Source organism: Ursus arctos, unplaced genomic scaffold (genome assembly GCF_023065955.2).
Source record: "Ursus arctos isolate Adak ecotype North America unplaced genomic scaffold, UrsArc2.0 scaffold_13, whole genome shotgun sequence".
Classification (NCBI taxonomy): Eukaryota; Metazoa; Chordata; class Mammalia; order Carnivora; family Ursidae; genus Ursus; species Ursus arctos.
The window spans coordinates 50,095,818-50,119,761 of NW_026622797.1; the positions used below are offsets into that span (position 1 = coordinate 50,095,818).

General features: G+C 37.6%; 2 protein-coding genes across 14 annotated transcripts in view; one reads left to right on the forward strand and one right to left on the reverse strand.

Annotated features, from left to right (window-relative positions):
• The window catches only part of CEP57L1 (centrosomal protein 57 like 1), a 77,543-nt gene extending 68,100 nt beyond the window's left edge, over positions 1-9,443 (reverse strand). For 2 of the 13 annotated variants that reach the window (XM_057311215.1, XM_057311212.1), the window contains exons 1-2: positions 9,370-9,443; positions 8,741-8,985 (exon numbers count right to left, since the gene is read on the reverse strand). The gene's annotated coding sequence lies outside the window, so the exon portion shown is untranslated. Of the gene's footprint in view, positions 1-8,740; positions 9,140-9,369 lie in introns of those variants that run through there. The other 11 variants (XM_048226065.2, XM_044388831.3, XM_044388832.3 and 8 more) reach the window with 10 other exon arrangements.
• Positions 9,444-9,495: 52 nt separating this feature from the next.
• SESN1 (sestrin 1) overlaps positions 9,496-23,944 on the forward strand; it is a 110,742-nt gene continuing 96,293 nt past the window's right edge. Inside the window, exon 1 of the mRNA XM_026511667.4 lies at positions 9,496-10,836. Within this exon, the coding sequence (XP_026367452.1) occupies positions 10,558-10,836 (279 nt within the window). The 5' untranslated portion in view covers positions 9,496-10,557. The remainder of the gene's footprint in view (positions 10,837-23,944) is intronic.

Below are 23,944 nucleotides of genomic sequence, written 5' to 3' on the forward strand. Positions count from 1 at the left end.
GATAGGACATAGGAAAACAAATATACAAACAGAGGAAATGGTGCCGAACACTTAAGCGCATTACACACATTATTTTATGGAATCTTCTTAAGCCTGCGAGGTAGAGTCAGCCAATGGGTCAAGTATTCGAGGAGCATCTACCATGTGTGAATCACTGTTTGAGGCACTGAGAGTATAGTAGTAAACAAGACAGGGTCCTTCATACAGAAGAACACAAAATAAGCATAAAACAAATAAATATGTTCAAGTGGATAAATGAATTGCTGTGATGAAGATTAGAAAGGATACTAGGTGGTCTGCTTTAGCTAGAATGGTCAGGTAAAACCTCTCTGAAGATAGGGATTTTGAGATGAGTCTAAAACAGTGAGGAAGGCAGTCATGTGAAAATCTTAGGTAAGAGCATTGTGAGTAGAAAAAAACAGAATATGTAAGGATCTTAAATTTGGTATATTCAAAGATCAGAAATGGATAATAACATGTTCTGTATTTTATAAAGAAAATGGGGTTTTAGAAAGATTAGCAATCTGTATAAGGTAAATGGCAGAGGTAAGAATTTAAATGCCTAACTTCAAAGTCAGTGGTCTCATGGAATTGCTATGCTGCTTCTCCCCAAAGTTAGCAAAACATCTCAATCTGTTCTCAGCTATGGAACAGTCCTATTTCCCAATCTTCTGAATGTACTTATGAAAATTTACCAACTGAAAGCAGTTCTTCTAAATTCAATAATATCTGTTTACTTTATTTGTTATATCAAAAATAAGGCAGACAATATGAAACTAAGAACTCTAAATTAAACAGTGTAAAACTGTATCATATTAAATAAAAGTTTATGTGAGTGGTAATTATATTTCCCTGAACTATACAATCTTTAGAAGTTTCACATCGTATAGATATGTTATTGATGAAATATGGTGTTTTTAGTAATTTTTAGAATAAAGCTGGACATGGAGTCCTTGTTCAGAAATATAATTTTATTCTATTTTCTAAGAAAAGTAATTGCCATATTTTTACTGTTTATAACTTTTCCCAAGAAGCTTAAAACATAAAATATTATTAAAATAAATTGTAAATTTGAGAAAAATGAGGTATAATTCAAGGATCTCATTATAAAATCTTAAAAAATGTTGGCAATAATAGTATTATTGGAAAATAGCACTCTTCAGTTCAACTACAAAGCACTTTATAAACATTTCATTAATCTCAATCAAACTGAAGGACAAATATTACTTTACATAAAGATGATCACTTTATTTATTTATTTATTTTGAGAGAGAGAGAGCAAGCGTGGTGGGGGGTGGGGGACAGAGGGGCAGAGGGAGAGGGAAAGAAAGAATCTTAAGCAAGCTCCATACCCAGCGTGGAGTCCAATACAGGGCTCGATCTCATGACCCTGAGATCATGACTTGAACTGAAATCAAGAGTGGGATGCTTAACCGATGAACCACCCAGGCCCCCCAAAAGATGATTATTTTAAAAATACCATTTCTTGAGTACCAATATATACCAGATGCAAATCTAAAACCTTTATATACATTATCTCATTAAATTTACACAACAATCATCGAAAAGTAGGTAATTATCCTCCTTGTACACATAAGAAAACTAAAACTATCTCATCTCTGACATCCAAAGTTAGGGAGGTTAAAAAATTGTCCAAATTCATACTCCCAGCAAAACGCAGACTTGGGATTCAAATCCAAGATTCTGGGACTCTGAGGTCCATGCTCTTCTCACTATTTGTATATATAGCTATACCTCTCAACAACAGTTAAGATTTCATATGTAAAAGTTGTCCCAAAGCAGTACTAGGTACTGTTAACTTGCATGACTTGTAAGTCCTTCAAACAAGATGATTAACATGTCCAAACCTGGACTCCGTACCTTCCTGTCCCAAGACTGGTATTTCCAGTATATTCCCTACTCTGATTAATGGAAGGAGTTAGTGTTTACCATCTGGATAGTAGTCAACCCATGACTTTTTTTTTTAATCTCTCATATCCAAATAGTCACTAAATTCTGTTGATTCTAGCTCTTAAACACCATCCTTTCTTCATTATCTCTCATATAGAACTTCAGCTACTACCCTATCTCTATGACTCACTGCTCAGCCAAGTTTCTTCAAAGAGTGAGCTATATTCCACATAGATTATATGCTTCTTAAGGGCAATTCTGAACAGGAGCTTGTTAAGTATACTGCTGTATATTTATCACCAATCAGAGTTGTCCATAGTAGGTTTTCAATAAATACTGAATAAATGAATGCAAATATCTGGCTTCCACCCCTCCAGTCCCCTGTGAATGCAATGAAAAAGGTCACTGATGAATTTCTGATATAAAAACTGTGTTGTCTTCTTTAATAAATAAAATCCAGATCCTCTGAGGTTGATGATGAAAGGAAAATCTCCACATGCAGAAGGACAACTTATTGAGTTCTAATTATTGTCCTCAATATTCACTTTCCCCTTGGAGATCTTTTTAGTGCTGTCCCTCCCCACTGGCATTCACAGGGAGAATGGTGCTGTTCCCCCTATAATGCTCTTTCCTAGTTAGATCTATGATCATACGACTCCTTCCCTTCTATATTTTGATACAGTAAATATAAAGTTATAAAATTTAAATAAGACTTTACTTAGGCTAGAGAATAATAAAAGAGAGCACAGATAATAAAAGGTAACCAGGTAGCAAATCTTCAAAGTTAGGATTTTCTCTCTGGGGCTTTTAAGCCCCATTCTATCCTAGTTACTGAGCTATCTTCAACTGGTTAGCACTCTTTTAACACCCACCACTCAAGAATCCATGCCTACCATATCCCCTCCTTAAAGACTAAACCTAGGAAATCCCAGAGAGATGCAGAGTTTACCCGTGCCCACTTACTTAAATCCTTTTATCGGAGTTGTAGCTTCCTGAGCTGGAACCTACCTTTTGGCATAAGCTGAACAAGAGAAATGCCAGCCCTTTAGGAAAGACTCTCCTATCCCCAGGGGGCAACATGTTTTTACCCTATAGGCCACCCCAAGTCAATCAATCTTTATCTCAACACAGCATAGTAATTCAATATTAATATGGGAATATATGCCAGATGCATATATCATACTTCAACAGGGGCTACTAGTTGTCAACCCATCTAGAAACTTCAGCTTTCTAGACCTGTTAGCATTGTGCATACTGACTAATCATTCCTTCTGAAATTTTCAAATCTCTTGGTTACCCATCTGCTGGTTTCCTGGTTATTTTCTTCTTTTCTAGTTAGTTTCAGACTACCCTGGCTGATTTCTGAGTCTGCATTCTCTCCACAGCCAAGTGTATTCACTCCCATGGTTATAGTATAATGCTAACATAGTGGTTAAGTTTTGGGTCAATTCTACATTTTTAGCTATGTAAGCATAAAATAATTTATATGCAAAGCATTCAACAGAGTGCCTAAAACACAGTAAGCACTTAGATATGGTAGCTTAAAAGCAAAATAAAACAAAATATTCCAATAGACTTATAGTTTCCAAATATATATCTCTAGCTTAGACCTTGCTATTCAGCTTAAGACCAATGTATTTCCGTATGAAATGTGGGGACTAGGAAAACTTGGAAATAAGATTACTCTCTGAGAGCTGAACTATAAATCAGTATATAATGGACTAAAGCAGATGCAAAATTAGCTTACAGAGTCAGAGACTAGGCTACAATATAAATGTTTTAACAGGGATGCCTGAGAGGTTCAGTCGGTTGAGCGTCTGCCATTGGCTCAGATCATGATCCCAGAGTCCTGGGACTGAGTCCTGCATCTGGCTCCTTGCTCAGCGGGGAGCTGCTTCTCCCTCTGCCTGCTGCTCCCCTGCTTGTGTGCTCTCTCTCTCTCTCTCTGACAAAATCTTAAAAAAAAAATAAATGTTTTAACATATTTAACATATGTTTTTATTAAAGAGAAGAGTTGGGAATGGAAAAAGAAAAAAACCAACTCAGAGAAAAAGAAATGGAGGTAATTAAAGCTCTACTGTGTTGGTTCTCACAGTTAAATGCTATTAAGTACCACAACATGTACCTAACTTCCTTTGTTCTGAATCCAAGTTTCTAAGCAATCTGAAGATTTTTCATGTAATTTTATTACAGAGAAAACTCCTTGGTCAGAGAATCTATACGCTATCTACTTGGCAACTATCTCAAAATATACTAATAAACTGGCATCCTGATAAATCCATCAGTCACTCACACACACGCACACACACACACGTACACAATCTCCACATCTCACAAAATCTTGTACACTTGTGCAAGATTGTGTTTCTAAGCCCACAAGACTTAGGAGTACTGCTTCTTTATGGTAAATTCATCAATGAATTTCATGATAAAGGCCTCGTAGAGACCCGGCCAGTCAGCTTTTTCCTTGATTAAAGCACTCTTCATTTAAAGCAGCTACTCCTTGGGGTACCTGGGTGGCTCAGTCGGTTAAGCCCCTGTGTCTCAGGCTCCCTGCTCAGCAGAGAGTCTGCCCCTCTTCCCAACTTGTGCACACACAAATATATAAATAAAATCTTTAAAAAAAAAAGACATATTTTCTAAAATGTTTTCATTATAATAATTATCTTGTGTTTTGCTACCAATTATCTTGTGTTTTTGTTAACAATAGGTAAATATGCAATACCTTTGAAAATTCTGTGACATTCCATTTTTCTTCCATTCATCCATCAAATATGTACTAAGTTCATACTAGATGCCAAGCACAGTACCCAGAGCAGCAGATCATGAGCAAAATTCAGCACAGTTGCTGCTCTTCTGTGCTTAAGCTTTAGAAGGAAACACACACTGGGGCACCGGAGTGGCTCAGTTGGTTAAGCATCCAACTCTTGATTTCAGTGCAGGTCATGATCTCAGGGTCATGAGATCAAGCCCCACGTTGTGCTCCACCCTGGGTGTGAAGTCTGCTTGGGATTCTCTCTCTCTCTCTCTCCTTCTGCTCCTCCCCCGCCCCCTTGCACTCCATCTCTCTCAAATAATAGATAAATTTTTAAAAAGAAGCAGGCACACTTTCATAAAATTATCACAGACCATTATAAAACTACATTTGTAACTTATTAGCAAGTAGAGAGCTATGGTAAAATTAGAGTGTATTTATAATACGGACATTTAATCAGATCAGGGAAACTGAGAAAGTGGTATTTGAGCTCAGATCTATAGGAAGGGGAATCAAAGACAGGCTAAAAAAGTCTGGACAAAGAAAACAGTACAAAGGTACTGCATCTACACTCACTGTCTCACTGTCTCCAGTTCTTCTCCCATTCTATCTTAAAGACTTTTATACTCTTTACTCCAGAAAACTGCTCTCAACATTCTCAGTGACCTCCATATTACTAAATATAGTGGGCAGTTATCAATCCTTATCTCACTTGATCCAGAGCAGCACTTCACATACTTAGTACTCCTTCCTCTTCAACCACTTTCACTTGGCTTTTAGGACACCACACTCTGTGGGTTCTCCTCTGTGTTCACTGGCTGCTCCTGCACAGTCCCCTTTGCAGATGACTCCAGAGTGACCCAAACTCTATAGAGTGCCTCTTTTTGTGATACCAACTATTCTCAAGCTTTAACTGCTATTAAAACACTGCTATGAAATCCAATTATTCTATCTACAGCCAGGTCCTCCATCTCATCTCTATACTCATTTACCCAACTTGCCAATTCCACACTTCTACTTGAACATCTCAGAGACATCTCAAACTTCACATGGCCAAACAAAACTCTTAATTTCCACTTCCTTATCTCCGTACCCAAATCTGGAAACTTTCCCACAACATTAAATGGCAATTCCTTACTTCTCGTTGTTTAGCCTAAAAACTTTGGAGTCATCTTTGACTCCTATACTCTCATGCCTCATGAGAGTAAAACTTGTTGGCTAAACGATCGTTAATAGATCCAGACTGTGGGCCTCTTCCCACTGCCTCCACTGTTAGCACCCTGGTCCAAGCTACCACTATCATCTCTCACCTGGAGCATTACTTTAGCTTCCTAACTAGTGTTTCTGCTTCTACACTTGCTTTCCCCTGGTCTATGCTCAACACAATTTCAAAGAAGTAATCATTTTAAAAAGTCAGATCATGCAACTGATCTGCTCAAAGCCCTCCAATGGCTTCCTATTTCAATTAAAAAGTCAAAGTCCTTTCAATAATCTATGTGACCTCCTTTCTCTGTGACCTCATGCTATTCTCCTCCCCTGCATTCATTGTGCTCCAGCTACATTGCTATTTCTTTGCTCCTGCCCACAGGCCTTTGTATTGGCTGTTCTCTTCACAGGAATGTTCTTCCTCAAAGTATCTGCACAGCTTATTCCTCCTCCTACTTCGGATCCCTTCAAATGTCCCCTTTTCTGACCACCTTATTTAAAAGTGAACTTGCCCCCCACAATCTGGCACTTCCTAGTCCCCTTGTTGGTTGCCTCTTGTTTTTCTCCACCACATTTGCCTTCGTTTACCACATATATTACATATTTATTATCTATCTCCCCTTAATAGATGCAAATTCTATGCATCTAGGGACTTTTGTACAGTTGACCTTTGAACAACATGGGGGTTAGGAGTGCCAACTCCCACCAGGAAGTAAAAAAATCCCACAACTTTTAATCCATATAACTTTTGATGCCCCCCCAACTTAACTACTAAAAGCCTATTGTTGACCAGAAGCCTTATGGATAACATAAATGACTGATTAACACACATTCTGTATTCATCCTATATACTGTATTCTTAAAATAAAGTAAGCTAGAGAAAAGAAGATGTTATTATGAAAGCCATAAGGAAAAGAGATTTACACTACTGTCCTATATTTATCAAAAAAATGCACATGTAACTGAACCTCTGCAGTTCAAACCCATGTTGTTCAAGTGTCAATGTATATTGTGCTCAATGACATATGTGATTGTCCCATTACATAGTAGATACTCAACAGATATTTGTTGAGTGTATAAATGGATGAAGGGAATATGAGAACCAGTGACTGAAGAAAGATCTGTATGGCTGAAGCAGAGATAGGTGGAGAGTGATAGGTATACTAAGTGAGGTTGGAGAGGTGGGAAGGGACAAAATGATATTAGGCATTACAAAGAAGTTTTGCCTTAAGAATAGGGAGACAGCAATGAATGATTTTAAGAGAAAAATCTGGTCAGATTTGCATTTCAAAAAGATCATTATGGCTCCAGTGTGGAGAACTAAAGGAGAAATGCCAGTGAATAATCCCTATTGCGACAGTCTTGGCAACAGATTATGGCAGTTTGGAAAAGACTGTGCTTGTGCAGACGGTGGGAAAAGGATGGATTTGGAGGATATTTGGGAGATGAGATTGATAGGACTTGGTAATAACTGGGTATATAGAGGCCTTCATATAGAGGTATGAAGGACAGGAAGAAATCAATAATGCGTAGTTTTCAAATTTTCACGAGTGGATGGAAGGACCATTAAATGAAATAGGGAACACTGGAAAAGAATCAGACTCATTACAGATAACCATGCATTTGGTTTTAGGCATGTTGAACTTGAGGTGCTTTAGAGATATCAAAAAAGAAATATCAAGGAAATGGATATATGACAGCTGAAAAGGTAAAGGCGGATAGAGCTATACATTTAAAAGTCATAGGTGGTAGCAAAACCATGGATATGGAGGGGATCATATTCAACTATGGAGTAAAAAGGGGACCTAGATTTAAGAAACTCCCCTACCCTTTGTGCGTTGGACAAAGGAGAATGAGCCCAAAAATGGACAAAAAAGGAATGTCTTTTTTATTTTTTGATATCATCCTCATAAGAAGTTCACATTTTAAAAAAATTCTGTTTTAAACCAGTAGCATACAATATAGCAAGGTTTTCCAAATTAGACCAACTCATCGAAACTAAATCTGTTCAAGGACAGGTCACTTTCAGAAACTATCTGGAAAATTCACAGTACTTGTCTCTTTGCAGCTTCAAAGTACATCCATACACAAAGTTATCCCTCCCAAAATATAGGTGATTTGGCTTACTGAAGTTTCCTCAAAGTTCCATACCACTCTCACTTCTGGGCCTCACCTTATGCTGTTCTTTTAGCCCTCTTTGGGATGAAGATTTCCCTGACTTTCCAAGATTAAGCTAGTGATCTTCTTTCTAGCCATTCCAGACAGCCAGATATCATATTGCACTGTAATTGTGTGTTTAACCATTAGAATGTATAACTAGATGGGTCTGTGTCTTTTTCACTGTTGTATACTCAGTACCTCGCAAGGCTAAATTTTTATCTTTTTAATTTATTTTATTTTTAAAACTTTTTATTTAAGTAATCTCTACACCCCACATGGGGCTGGAACTCACCACCCAGAGATCAGCGTTGCATGCTCTTCTGAGCCACCCAGGTGCCCCATGACTCAATTTTTAGAAACGCATCTACTCCACAATGTAAAGAATTAAAATCTAATTTGGTTCTCAGTCCACTGACTGCCTTTCACACCTTGACTTTTCTCAAGAGAAATGACTTTTTAATTTTTAAACAAACGAATCTTCTAAATATACCAAATTTTGGAGATTTTTATAGGTCCCTTTTCATATAGTATCCTTAAAGCCTGCAAACATTCATATCTAGGAATACCGGGTATTCTTTTCCCCTTAGTCTGATACAAAATGTATTTAACAACTCTCTTTCAGAACCCTGAGTGGGATTTCATTTGAGCGCATAAAACACAGAACACCCCTCTGCAAAGGCAAACAAAAGTGCAACTGCACAGGGATACCTAATTTCGCGCGCGCGAGTCCACCTGAAAGCAGAAGCAGAGACCGCAACAAGATGCACCGGTTTCCACAGCATCCCTCTTGCCCGGCCTTTGGCTGCTCCCAAGACCCTTGGGATCGCAATCATTCCTCGCGCCTTAATGCGCCCTGGGCCTGCGGCATCCAGACTACTACTTCCCACGCAGATTACTGGACATTATCCCTGGACTAATGAGGACAGCTCTAGATAGCTTGGTCTCCAAAATCCCTGAGGAAATGGAAGAAGGAAAAAATCTTGTCAAAGAAAAATTGGCAGCCAAACCTTCAGCGCTCACCAATTCGACGCTATCAACCTCCTTCCGCGCTAACCGTTAGCTCGAAGCGTGCTACAGGCAACGTCGCAGTGGCTCCTGGGGACTGTAGTTTCTATCGCGAACAGAACGCGCCGGTACATCAAAACTACATTTCCCAGAAGTCATTGCGAGGACGCCTGGCCTTCTTAAATCTCGGATTTGGCGTAATAAAGACACTGTCATTATCTTCGGGCTAATCTTAAATTTGGATTCAGTTTCTTCCAGGTGTGTGTTTACGCCCTCTTTCTTTGCCGTGCTTGTCTTGTCTGTAATAGTTTCAGTGTCCTTCAACTCCTTACTTTTATTTCCTCTTCTCCAGCTGGGAGAATCCAAACTGCAGGGGACGAAAAACGCCCCCGACGCAAAAATGCTCCTTAGGCGCATGCGCCCTGCTCACCATCACGCATGCGTAGCAGCCGGCTGCAGTTGGCGGCCGATCGCGGACTTGGGGTCTGGAGGTAGCCGGCCGGAGGGCGGGGCTTTTTCCAATGGCTTTGCCTCCGCGGGTCGCGTCTACTTGGGCGGGGAAGAGGGCGCTGGGGCAGGGGCGGCTCCTGGATTATGCCGGGCGGAGAAAGGGGAGGGGCTGGGGGGTGAGGACCCCATCTCCCCTCCCTGCTCCCGCCCTCTGGGCCGAGCCCCACCGATGGGGCTGGGCGAAGGGGCGGGCTCTGCGCCTCGGGCCTTGGCTTCTCTGTCAGCTCCGCGGCCCGGCCCAGCTTTCGGGGATTGTGGCCCAGCCCTGTGCCCGTCAGGTTTAGTAGGCGGTGGGCGAGGACGCAGGTATAGGAAAAGAAGTGGCGTCTGCTCGCGGATCCGGAATCTTCGGGGCCGGAGACACTTTCCTCCAACGCTGCAGTCGAGACAGCGTCTGCCAGAGGCTGCCGCAACCAAGGAGCGACTGGGTGTCCGGCCGCAGCAGCCAGTGAGCAAGGGTTTGGCTAGATTTCCCCACCAGCTCCCAGCGGGCAGCCGAGCGGTAGGGAGGAGCTGCAGAGGGCGGGGACTGGTGCCGGAGGAGGGGCGGGGCGGGAATGCTCCTGAGAACACGGTGGCTGTCCAGACAAAAAACCCCAAATGGCTGGAGTGCATTCAACTCTCACCAGCCTTTTTGGGCAGAGCACGGATTTGACAGCTCCACAACGTGAGGATATCCGCTGACCCCGCGAGAAGGAGGAGAGCACTTCCCCGAGACTGCCTGTCCAGCAAAGCCAGCGCTGTCGGGTTTCAACTTTCCAACTTTTTTTAGTCTCTGACAAGAAGACTGCCCCTTCATGTAGGAGAGGGTGAGTTCTGTCTTGTAGATGGTTGAAAGCCATTAATATAAAGACACTTCTGGTTCCAGATGTCACCCAGACATTTGTGTTTTCATGACGATTCGATTTCTCTGATTTTATTCTTACATTTCTCGTTTTAAAAATACAAATTGCTTTTGGGGACATGCTGAAGGGTAACTGAAGACGGCAAAGACAAAATCTCCAGTTGTCATGGCTGAAGGAGAGAATGAAGTGAGATGGGATGGACTGTGCAGTAGAGATTCAACTACTAGAGAGACAGCACTGGAAAACATTAAGCAAACCATTTTGAGAAAAACCGAGTATCTTCGTTCGGTGAAAGAGACACCTCTTCGGCCATCAGACGGGCTTTCAAATGCTGTTTCTTTGGATGGGTTGAATAAACTTCTTGCTCATCTGCTTATGCTTTCTAAGAGATGTCCCTTTAAAGATGTAAGAGAGAAAAGTGAATTTATTTTGAAGAGCGTCCAGGTAAGAAAACATTATAATTACAACTGTCCATCTAGTACAGTGCAGTTTTAATTGCAGTTACTCACTTTGTATTTGCTGCTAGCTGGTTATGTGAACCCATTACGAATTCATTCTACATCTTAAATTTAGAGTGGCTTGTAAGACATTGAATCTGGGGCCAAAATTGTACAAGATGAGCTAAAGTAAAAGCAGTTTTCAAATATAAGTAAAGAATTGTCTTTTTAGAGAGTTTTAGCAGAAACTTCATTCCTCTGGGGAAAATATGAGAAAGTTACAGTTAATTGCAAGTAAAGATTTGCTTTTTCTTGTATTCATTTTTACATGTTGTTAGGAATGTTTCTCATTTAAAAGCCTCTCAAATGATAAAGGATATTAAATGTTTCTTCACTTGTTCAGGATAATTGGTGAAACAATTTTCTCATGTTCTTAAAACAAAAAATCAGGGTCTTTTCTCTAAAGGCAACCTTTCTTTTTTTAAAAAAAAAATGAATTACATAAAATAATAAAAGCTTATGTTACAAAGGAGCTAACATATTCAGATTGAAAATTTGAACCCAGGTTGAGTTAATGGTAGAAAGACTCATAGTAAACTAGTCAATTAGTTTTCTCTGTGTTTGCCTCAATTCTTTGATTTTTCTTTTTCACATACACAACTACTTAAGTTTTCAGTGCAACAGATTAAAAATGTTAGTTTTCATCCTCTTCTGTACATGACCAATTTCTCCTCTTTTATTGGAAGATTTGTTAGAAGGGTTTTGTTTGGGCCTGTTTGTTTTTGTTTTTGTTTAGAGAAAGGTTGTTTTTAGATCCTAAGAATGGTTAGTAACACTATGCTGGTCAGTCTGAATTACTCAATCCATGTGTTTGAAGTCATTTATGAGAAGTTCTTAAAACTTATAATTCACTTGGAGATATATATATATATATATACCCAAATGCTAGGATTAATAGTTTTTCTATTTTGGTTAGTTTAAAGCAACAGAAAAGTAATCATGTCCATAAAATGAAGACTCTGTTCAAGATCTTGGAATATTTCTTTTCACAGTTTGGGAACAATTGTTACAATTCGTTTATCCAGAGTTATCAGAGAGGAATTAATTTTCTAGAAACCTGAAGTTTACCCTTTTAAGCCTTAAAAGTTATTTCTCTATTTCTTAGACTGTAGTGTCTAGAACAACCATTTTTTCCCATAATGGGGTCATCATTATGCACATCAAGTACTATTGTTTAGCTGAGGGTGGCGTGTATAGGACTACATGATCCATGTTTTTTGAATTTTTGTGTTCAATTTTTAATAGTTTTTCTGTTCCTCCCCTACTGTCAGTATACTTCACTTTGTTCTCTTCCTGAATCTTTAATTTTGCTGCTTATTTATATTCAAATGGGAAAGCAGATAACCAATTTAGTTAAGAATTATATTGAAAACAGAAGTAATTAGGCTCTGGGGAGTGCAGGGTCAAAGGACTGTGATATTATTGGTAAGTAAATGGGTACTGGAGTCAGACAGACCCGGGCTCAAATTCTCCTTTATTATGTATTGCATAACCTTGGACAAGTTAAGTTACTTGATCTCACTGAGTTTGGATTTCCACATCTATGAAATGGGAATAATAACATAGAACTGTTGTGAGAATTAAAGGAGATGTAAAGTGCCCCAGTATAAAATGAATGCTCCTCTCCTTTTCATTAAGTGAAATACATGGACTATGTGATATATATTTCAAGATTCACTCATCCTGGAAAAAAATTCAAGAGTCTCCTCCACTGTGAAGGTTTTCCATAGATTTATACTCTTTTTGGATCTCTGCATCTATTGCACTTAATTCCTGCTACTATTATAACAGGCACTCTACTTATATTGTGCCATCATCGCATGTTTATGTCTGTCACCTCGGGAGGGCCGTTAAGTTCTCAAGAGTATTGGCTAGGTCCTGGAAGCTACTAAATATCCAGTGGATGAACAAATTTTTATTTGGCTTCTTTTTATTTCTTATCAGCCTGAATAAAGTCACCAGATGAGGGAGTTTCCATCCCTACATCATTCATGCATGCCTTCATATAACAAATGTTTATTGAACCTCTGGTGAATGCCATTCTAAGAACTAAAAACCAGTGGTGAACAATTTTGACATTTTATTGGAGAGAGACAGACCATAAAGAAGTAAACAAATAATTTTAGATAGTAAGGGAAGACTTCCCTGAAGAGATGACATTTAAGCAGAGATTTGACAAATGAATAGATATGATCCAGGCAAAAATAAAATTTGTGAGAGGGACATTCCATACATAGGGAACAGTTGTGTGAAGACCTCATGGCAAGAGAGAGCAGATGAGTTCTAGGAACAGAAAGTAACACAATGCGGTTGGAGCATATTTTTGAAGGGAGAGTGAAAAGCACATTCTCTGTCAGATCTGGCTCCAATACTTTATTAGCTCTGCAATGTTGAATAAGTTGCATAATTTCTCCTTGACTCTGTTTCCTTGTCTGCAAAATGAAGATGATGCTCACAATGACAATAAAATGAAACCGTGCTTGCAACACATAGCACAGTGCCTAGTACATAAGAAATGCTCAGTAATATTAGGAATTCTTACTGTTTTTAGGCAGGAGTTGGATAACAGAGGATCTTGTAGGCCAAATTAAGAGTTGTGGACTTTACCCTAGTAGCAATTGGAATCCACTGAGGGGTTTTGAGCAAGATGTTGACATGATCCATGGTGTATTCAAAAGATTGCTTTGGGAGCAATGTGTAGAATGAATTTCAGGGGTCAAGAGTGGATGTGCAACATCAGTTAGGAGGTTCTTTTTGCAAAATTTATGGTGGAGTAGGGTATAGCTGTGAAAAGTAGGAAACAGTGAATGGGTTTGGGAGATTGCTAAGAGTTAGAAACCACAGGATATAGTATTGAATTGCATAAAGGAGATGAGGAAAATAACAAAATCAAGGATGCTCTCCAGTTTCTGGCTTGAACTACTTGGCGAATAGTTCAGCCATTTCCTGAGACAGAAGAGTGGTAAAGGGTCAGTTTAGGAGAAGTGGTGAGTTCTGTTTTAGATATGGTGAGATTAAGTTGCCTATGATACATCTAATGAGAAGAAGCTCCTGAAGGGATTTCTGCCCCTGCTACTACTATGGTTGTAGTACTGCCATTGTTATCTGTCACTTCTTCAGACTTAACCCATCCTCCACCTTGATATCCATCCTCCACAGAACTTCAGAGTCATTTATCTAAAATGAAATCTGATCATGTTACTCTCCTGCCTTAAATCCTTGAGGATAGAATTTAAACTTCTTAAGATGTCACGTAATGTCCAATGTCATCTGGCTTCCATATACCGCTCCAGCCTCACATGGGAAACCAAATAATAAAATGTCAAATAATAAAATGTAGTGCTCCATAATGCTTTCTCTTACTCATTGGTAAAGCTGGAGAAGCTGAACTGAATTTGCAATTCCTGCAGCTGTTCCCGCTCTTAATTGCTGTAAATCAGCTCAGACGACCATAGTGGGGTAGGGGTAGGATGGATTCAACTCAAAATGGCTAAACCTGTAAAAAATTGGCACATTGAGAGAGAGCATTCTCTGTATTCCTGTTCTCAATTTATTGATTTCATATCAACATACTTAAATCTGTTGAACACATTTTTGAGAACTGTCCTGTGCCAGGCACTGGGCTGGAAGATTAATAAGACTTATTCCCTGCTTTTGAGGAAGGTCTTCTATTCTCATAGTAGGCTTTACTTATGCTGGGTGTGTTGTTGTTAACCCCTAATACCTTTTTGATAGGTTTGATTCTCTAAACAAAGGAGCAGGTGTATTAACACTGGTTGGATACATTAGTATAGTCTTTATGATGCATGTAATTAAGGGAGGAATGTGAGTGTGGAAATATTCATCAGAAGATTATGAGGAGTTCTCAAAATAGCCAAATACTTAGAATGGTCATTTGACCATTTTGATTTCTGTACTGTGAAAAAGGAAAACTTAAATTTTCTTATAAGCATGCCAGCAGTTAACACTATCTGAAAGTAATTTGGCTTTAGAAAAGTTAGAACAAGTAACAAAGTATATATCTTTGTTAAGTGGGGTAGAGGAGGCTTTCATTTAGTGAAACGATTGTTACCCCTCAAAGAGAAATGAAACTTTAGCTGTTGGGTCTGATACACATTTCAGTTGTTGCAGTGGAGTATCCATTTGATATCCAATTTGGGTAGTATATAGTTTGTAGGTTTAACAATAAGATTTATTATTTTGTATAATAAATCTTGAGGTTGGGCAATTTCAAGCTTGTTTGATTGATTCATTATCAAACTACATTACCTTTTTGCCTTCTTTCTGCTTTCCTTTCCTCAGCATGGCAAGTACTATCTCTACTCATGTGGCAAGGTTACCTCAGCAGTTCCAAGCTCCATGTACAGTTGAGAAGAGTTCTTTGCTTGTGTCTATCAGGGAAGAAAAGCTTTTCTCAGCCTCCAGCAGACTTCCTGTCAGTTTTTATTGACTAGGGTTGGGTCACATGCCCTTTTCTAAGCTAGTCATTGGCAAGGAAATTGGACGTTTCTGGTTTAGATTTGGAATCTGCATTCAGCCCCTAACAGCCAGGACACCCCCATCACTTGAACAAAAAATTTCTGTTGATGAGGAAGAAGGGGGATGCAAGGCAGTCAAGTTTAGTCAGAGGCTGCTATTTGAACTGATCTAATATCTCACTAGATAAAATATTGCTTTGGTCTAGTTATAATTTAGATTCTGTTAGATTAGAAACATAATTTATAATGATATAAAATGTAACATGAGATTAGGAACATTGTAGAAGCAGATTTGGCCTTTTAAACTGATTATTTTGTTTTGATTTCTTTTTTCCTGCTATGTCTAGTCAAAGCCAAAAGTTTAAGGTGGTGCATCTCAAACAATTCACGGCTACTCTCAGCCACAGCAAACACGAGAGTCTTCTTTCAGTATTTACACTAAGTTTCTCTCTTCCATATCCACTATTTTCTGGTCTTTCTTATTTTATTAATACACTGAAAACTCAATCCCTTTCCTTCAGAAAGCCTCCTGGCTTACTTCTCCATTCAGTGCTTCCTCTCATTCCTACCTTTGACCACTTCAGTAGCTTTTGATCCCAGTGGGGAATGCTATTTACCCTCAGGTTGTCTGTGTTTCTTTGGATGGAGAATGTGAAGAAACTGAAGGCAGCTATTAACTTTTTTTTTTTCCTAAATGGTTTGCAGACAAAGTAAGAGCTTATCTTTTTTCTTTTTTTTTTTCTTTTTTTTTTTTTTACCCAGTGGCTTACAGGATGAATCATATCTGCACTATCTACCCTCAGTGTCCTCTTTATAATACATAAATACATCCTATCCTCTTCCTTTGTTCTGACTTTTCAGAAAGACTGAAACTAACAAGGATACTTTTTTTTTAAGATATCAGATTTCAAATATTTAATTCCTATTACAGTGCCTCAGATGGTCTCTAGCATGAAAAAAAACCCAGAATGATTAATTTTAAAATGGGCTTTTTTAGCATGTTGTTTAATTTATAAATGGGATGTAGTGTTTTGTAGAAAAATGGGATATTAAACACTTGCTTATTAGATTTCAATTTAAAGTCATGGGTTCCTCTGAAACAATAGTTTAGCTTAATTAGAATTATTTTCTCATTAACACTGTGCCCTTAAAGTGCTATACAGTTCATTCATGGAGTAAAAGAATTAGAAAATAGGTGTGGGTGTGCTGTTCTCTTGTAGAGTTATATTCATTTTCCTTTTGGTGACCACTAGAAATTTGCAGGATATCTTTTAACCATTTGAATAGAAAATAAATTAATGACTCAAACAGCCAACTTAAGGATTTGCTGAAGCTGACCTGACAGAAAGTAGACATGGAATCTTGCATATAATAAAATGTTATCGGTCACTTAAAACTTTGATACAAAAGGGTCCTTTTTGGTTTAATGTCTTAATCATAAAGAATTTTCATATTTGAAAACAGGCAGTGTTTATATGGAAGCAAATTAACATGGACTGGAGGAACCATAGAAACGGGAAAATTTTTACAACTTGTGAAAGGACAAGGGAGATGCTGGGAGAGGGGAGGCAGTGCCTAAAGTGCATAGAAGGATGAAAGTTCTGCTGGAAGTACATTAGCACCAAACAAGGTTTGCCACCAATTTTAATCTCTTTGTCACAATTTCAAATCAGCCTATTTTTGTCATACCACATGGTAAAATACTTGCTTTTTTTAATGGAAGTCAATGGAAAATAGGACTTACTTTGACCCAACTTTTCTAGACCACATTTATTACATTAAATGAGACGTTTTTGACCTTGATAAAATTACCTAGTACTTTAATTATGCAGGCACAGTATACTCAGGGGCATCTGAGAGTTCCTCAGACTATTTGATGATGGTATTGTTTGGGGCATTGGCAGACTGGAAATTGAAATATGAAAACCTCAGCTAAATAGGCATACTATGGAAACATTTCATGCTTTGCTTTTTTTTCCTTTTGGTTACTACACCGCATTAAACTAGTGCTGATAAGGATACATTTATCATAATGTTTGTGTATTTAAAAAAAAAAGTCTCTTAAAAGGTGTTTGTTTTTTGGGGCACCTGGGAGGCTCAGTCGGTTAAGCGTCTGTCTGTGGCTCAGATCGTGATCCCGGAGTCCAGGAATGGAGTCCTGGGATGGAGTCCCTCATTGGGCTCCCTGCTCAGCAGGGAGACTGCTTCTCCCTTTGCTCCTCACCCTCCTCGCGCTTGCTGTCTCTCTCTCAAAGAAATAATATCTTTAAAAGAAGATGTTTGTTTTTTAAAAATGCTTTTTCACTGGAAATACTTAGGGAGTTTTGTAGGATAACAGTTAGGACCATTTATTAGATCTTTCCAGTTGGCATTGTTATTGTTAATGTGTGTTACTAGTAGACTGTCACAGTTTCTGACATTTTTCAATTTACAAGAAAAAAACTCATGTGAAATTGGGAACATGAGAATTACCTGTCTTCTCATGTTCTGATGTCTTTTATATAACGAAGTAGAAAAAATTCATTAGATTCCAATGAAATATGTCATTACCTTAGATATTTTTAGTTTTATATTTTATTCTTACCCCATTTTTAATTTAAAAGGGGAAACTGCATCATAGATTTATAAATTATTTATATTATAAAATTACCTCAAAACAGCTTAAACCATACTAAAGGAAAATAAAATTTATGATGTGAATTTTGTGAGTGATCCAAATCAACTTTCATGTGTATGTATTCCTTAATTGAAAAATATTCATTCAGTAGTATAAACAGTATTTACTTAGTGTTTTAACTTTAAAATTGTTTAAAATGACAAGCTAATATACTTTTTAAAAATTAGCGAGGATAATTTGTCAAATCTATGTGTAATATTCAGAAAAGTCTAGTTAGAATCTTAGTTTACCCCATTAAAAGTAAGCATTTACTGTTTTGATACTTAAGCTTTTGACAAGCATTGCACACTCATCTTAAAATTTTACATGATTTCATTTTCTAGCAAGTTGGCAGGTGTTAGCTGTCTATAATTATAACTGAGTAATTTTTCAAATGCTATTCATAGCCTAAACACAGCAAGATATTCTTCCAATCATGTGATAAAGACCAAGCCTTGCAAAATAGTGGTAGTGATATGTTCAATGGTACTGAAGGACATATTTAAGAGAAGGCTTTCAAAAGTAAAAAGTGATTTAAATGATAGGGAGACAGGTTTTCTCACAAAACAAGGTCTCTCAAAGTTGTATAGGGATTACACCTCACCATTTTAAGGTGTCTGCTTTTTCATCTAACAAGTAATGTGTGCATTGGCAGACTTAAATTATAAAATATAACCTGTGTTGATTCAGTTTTGTTGATGACAGAGGTTCTGAGTATAAGAAATAATTGAATTATTTTTGAAACAGTATAGATTTTACCACTGAACCTAGTGAACTATTTCTTCTCGTTTCATTTATTAGGTATTTGTTGTGTACCTTCTATATGCCAAACACTTTGCTTATCTATCTTTTGACATTGCAGAAGAAAGGCTGTTTTACTTAATTTTAATAATGATTCTGCTTAAAAAACATTTCTTGATTTCTTTTGCTTTCTAACTACTCGAAGTGTACTGTCTCACATTACCTAGATTTAAAGATCTTACTGGGAAAAAAAAATAAAGATCTTACTGGATTTTCTTTACCAGCCATATGCTCATGAATAAAGTAACCTCTGTCATCTCATTGTCCTCATCTGTGAATTTACATAATTGTCTACCTTGTAATTTGATTATAAAAAAGATGATATTGGTAAAGCATTTTGTAACCTTCGCTATTTTGTAACCTACAAATTTATTTATGAATAAACTCTTTGAGACTACTTACCTGTAAAATGAGGGTAATAATAATACCAAACTCAGGGTAGTTTTGAGAATTAAATGAATGTGTAAAGCATGTAGAAGTACATAGTAAGTGCTCAATAAATATTGGCAATGATGTTGATGATGATAAGCTTGATCTTAGGTGGTTTAGTTAATGAGTCAAACTCCAAACTGGCATTACTTTAGGATTTTTCGTACATCCCACACTTTGCATCCACATATATTAACACTTCTAATTGCTTTCTGTACATTGACTTTTCATATATAAGCTGAATAGTGCTGCTGTCCGACTTTAGCAGAGGGTGCTTCTAACCAGTCACTGCCCCAAGGTAGGTGTTTGGCTTGCCCAGAGGTTTGCTGTAGTGGTGATGGCAGATTGGTAGCAGCCATCCCCTCCCTGGAGTGTATGTCAGGAGGGCACCAGCAGGAAAGAATTGCAGGCAGGCAGCTGCATGTGTCATCCAGGTGGTCAAGTGTACATGGGGAGGTCCATGGCCAAGGCCTTTGCTTCATATTTGGACAGGATTAGAATATAATTTGTCAAGATCATGGGCTTTGGAGTTAGTCAGACCTGGCTTTAAGTCTTGCTCTGCCAAACTCTGTGACCTTGGGCAAATTACATAACCTCCTTAAACCTCAGTTCCCTCACAGAGTTGAAAGGATTAAATGAGGTAACATGTGCAATGCTTACTGGAATCCAGTAAGCACTCAGTGAATGTTAACTATTAATATTCTGTTCTGCCCCCACAGTGTGATAGAAAGAGATGGGAAATTGAGCCCCCGGCACAATAAGCTTTTTAGGGTACCCCAAGTTCCTGAGCAACTGGGAAAGTTTGCAACTACTTTCCAGGTTCCCTGGCCCAGAGGATAGCACCCTAGAGGAAAAAACACCTCTATGAAGCAAATTAAGGATTCTATGAATATTGTTTTAGCTTTCTGGGAACTGGATTCCTCCCTTGACATCATGTTAGTCTATTATTCTACTTGCAGGCATTTGACTTTCAAATACATCTCCAGGGACACATAATATAGGAAAAGCAAATCATGGCTTATATGTCAATATTGTCAGTAAGCTACTGAATCATCTTCTGTGCCTGGTCGATTCATGCCTGCTACTTCAGGCAAGTTACCTGCTGCAGAGACTGTTAGCCTTGAAAGTCTACTAAGGAGATTAGAGCTGCACTATCAGTGTTCCTACTCTGCTCCCCACAATGGGATCCTGACATATTAAACTGAAAGTCCCCAAAACAGTCCTTTCATTCTTTTGTTTTGTTTTGTTTTTTTGTTTTTTTAAAGATTTTATTTATTTATTCCACAGAGATAGAGACAGCCAGTGAGAGAGGGAACACAAGCAGGGGGAGTGGGAGAGGAAGAAGCAGGTTCATAGCGGAGGAGCCTGATGTGGGGCTCGATCCCATAACGCCAGGATCACGCCCTGAGCCGAAGGCAGATGCTTAACCGCTGTGCCACCCAGGTGCCCCAGTCCTTTCATTCTTGCCAGGTAACTGGCCCAGCTTAGACAGCATGATATGATTAAAACAAAGTAATCAAAGATACCCCGGAAAGGTAACAGGGCTTGAAGAGATTTTCTATCATGTTAGATTTCTTGAATTTGCTTGGTTGTCTGTGGCATGTGTCTTTTGAGACACCTCCTAAGCTGCCATGCCTGTCCCCGTTAAAATCTGTCATGGCATTGGAACCAAGTTATCTTAAGTCATCTGTGGCAGTCTTTTCATCTTTCTGTTTTAGCAGAATGTAAACTTTTGAATGTGGTAAGAATAAGCGTTCTTTATGGGCAGCCTAGTTGTTAGCCCTTTTCGCGCGCGCGCACGTGTGTATGTGTATACACATTCTGTTTTCACAACAACATTGTAAGAGTAGGTATTATCATCCCTGCTCTATCATGAAGAAAAATCAGGGCCCAGATAGGTTAAATAACTTGCCCAAGGTATCGTAGCTAGTAAGAAGAGCCAGGTTTCATACCCAGGCATTGAGATCCACAGAGACCACCATTATACTGCACTTTCTGAGTAAAAATTTAACATAAGGCTCCTAGCAGTGAAAAAATTTATTAGTTTTTGTTCCAAGTTAGTTTTCCTTCAGGATGAAGTATAACACTTTGGTGTTTTTAGGGGAAACCACATTCTTAGACGTTAGTAAATTGCACACCAAATTTTTATTTAAACCCTGACCCATCTTGAAATTGCATTTGGAACCTGATTAATTTCATGTTTCATTGTGATACATAATTTTAATTATGTCATCATTATAAATTTCAGCTGATTGCAAGGAGACTCTGGACTGTGATCTTGGAAATATGGTGTAGGAAAGTTTTATTTTTACATTAAGAGATTACCAAGTAAGATGATTTCTTTAGTGAACTGCCTGAAAGAAAATTTGGTATATTTCCATGAGTAATAGACTCAAGGTTAGCTTTGAATGTTAAAAGAGCATTCTCCTAGCTAGTTCATTGTTGCCATGACAGTGCTGGCAGTGTGAGTGTTGTAGTAACTCCTTGCAATGATCTTATTTTAGACCCTAACGTTTGCAGTGTCGAACATCCCCTTCCCCGCCCCGTAAGTAACTCTAGTGGAAAAGTACTGGTTTTTTAACTGGCTTCTGGCTTTGTAGCTGAAAGACTGCACTATTGTGGGCTTAAAAAAAAAATAGTGTAGGAGTGTTGAGTATTTTTCCTGTGGATTGTGAATGTTTGAAATTTCCCAAAATATGGTATTGCATTACATGTCATAACAGCAAGTTGTTTACAGCTAAAAAGAAAAGGGGCCTCAATTGTCTTTTTAGAAATCAAGCCCAGATTGTATCATTACTTTGAGCTCATATAGAAATCATTTTTCTTTTTGTATGTCTCCCATGCATACTTTAAAGTTTTTAGATTCTTTTATTCCATTATTGTGGAAAATTGTCATTAGAACCATAAAGGACTGTGTTTAAATAGTGTAGATAAGAATAGTTTTCTTATCCTTTCCATAATTCAACATTTATCTGATCAAAATGGAACATCTTAATCTTGATTGCTTAAATTGTGAAATAAGTTATATAATGATTTTAAGAAATTACTCAATTTGAACTGTGTACTTAAATTAACGTAACTGTTGAGGTGTTTTTAACTTTGTTGCCTATGTTGCAAATTAAATTTTAAAATACTTCATCAGTATTTTCTAATTGTAAATCCCATCAGAACTATAATGTTAAACACAAACTGTTTTCTATTTCATAATAGTGCCTGCCGTTTTGTATAATTTTGTATACCACTTGTTAGGTCAGAGTCTTCATATCTGTGGCATGTGCCCTAAAAATCTAGTATAGCGTGATGAATCAGAATGATTTTGGCAATGAATCTTGTCAAAGAAGATAGAAGATCTAAATACTATACTTCCTTCATTACTAACAGCTAGTAACAAATCATTGCATTTGCTTTTTTCTTAAATGCTCCATTAAAAGTGTAGCGTGCTGAAGATTTAAACAAACCTTGCACAGTTGGGCCTGTACTGAGTATTGGAGAATGAATGTAAGGCAAGCCCCCCCTTTTTTTTCTTTCATCAGTTTAACATATAAAAATAATTTTCTAAAGAAAAATTTGACCCCAAGCTAGACTTGTGTTTGGCTTTTCCAACACACAATGAGTATTGTAATCTTGATTTTATTTTATTTTTTATTGCCTTTAGTGCATTATATTATTATCACCTTAGTGGTATTTATTAAGATTAAGAGATGTCTAATTCCAATCTATACTAGTTTTTAATGGCTGCTTCTTTGAATTTTGGGAGTTGATGTGTTATAAAATGTGAAGAATCAAACCTTGAAATAAATCTGTTACTTTAGTACTACATGTTTATATCAAATGTTTTTTATTGGTTGGAATGAAACAATTATAGTTCATGGCTTTTCCTTTGTTAAAATACTTAATAACAGGGTTATTGTTCTTTCTCCTGAACCCCACAGCACCTCTAGCTGACCTCCCTCTACACCTAAGGCTGAAATGAGTATACTTTTTTTAAGTAAGAATTTATTTTGAATCTTTCTTTGTGCTTGACACTGTTCTGGCACTGTAGGGGATATAAAAAGCTGTAGAAGACAACCACTACCCTTAAGAATTTTGCAGTGATGTAGAGAAAAAAATTTAAGAGCAAATCAAGACTATGACTAAAAATGTTAAATTTTACAATAGCATGTTGACAACAGTGCAACTGTTGTTAAAGGAATGTGTACATAATGGCTCCCTACTAGGAAATGACTTGAAAGATTTGTGTATGATGATAATCACTGTAGTGCTGTTTAGAATGTAAGTGTATTATCTATATGTATTTTTATATAAGTGGGTAATGATCTGAATATACAATAATTAAATAATGGATTAAATTATAATACATCTTTATAAAGGACTATTATGCAGTTATTGAAAATTCTTTTAAAATATATTAGAAAAGACTGTGTATTCAAGTGGAAAAGAAATTTTTTAAATCATATATAATATATATATAATTTTTTTACAGAGAGGGGAAATATGTATGTACCCGTGCAGTACAAGCACCAAAGGCACTACATGCACCAAAATATTAACTGTAGTTCTCTTTTAGAGTGGGATTATTAGAAATTTAAGTTTTCCCTCTTATAATAATTACTAATAAATACTTAATTTTATTGAGTGCTTATTATGTGTCGGGCGTTGTTATAAGCATTTTATATATAACATGTGCAAAA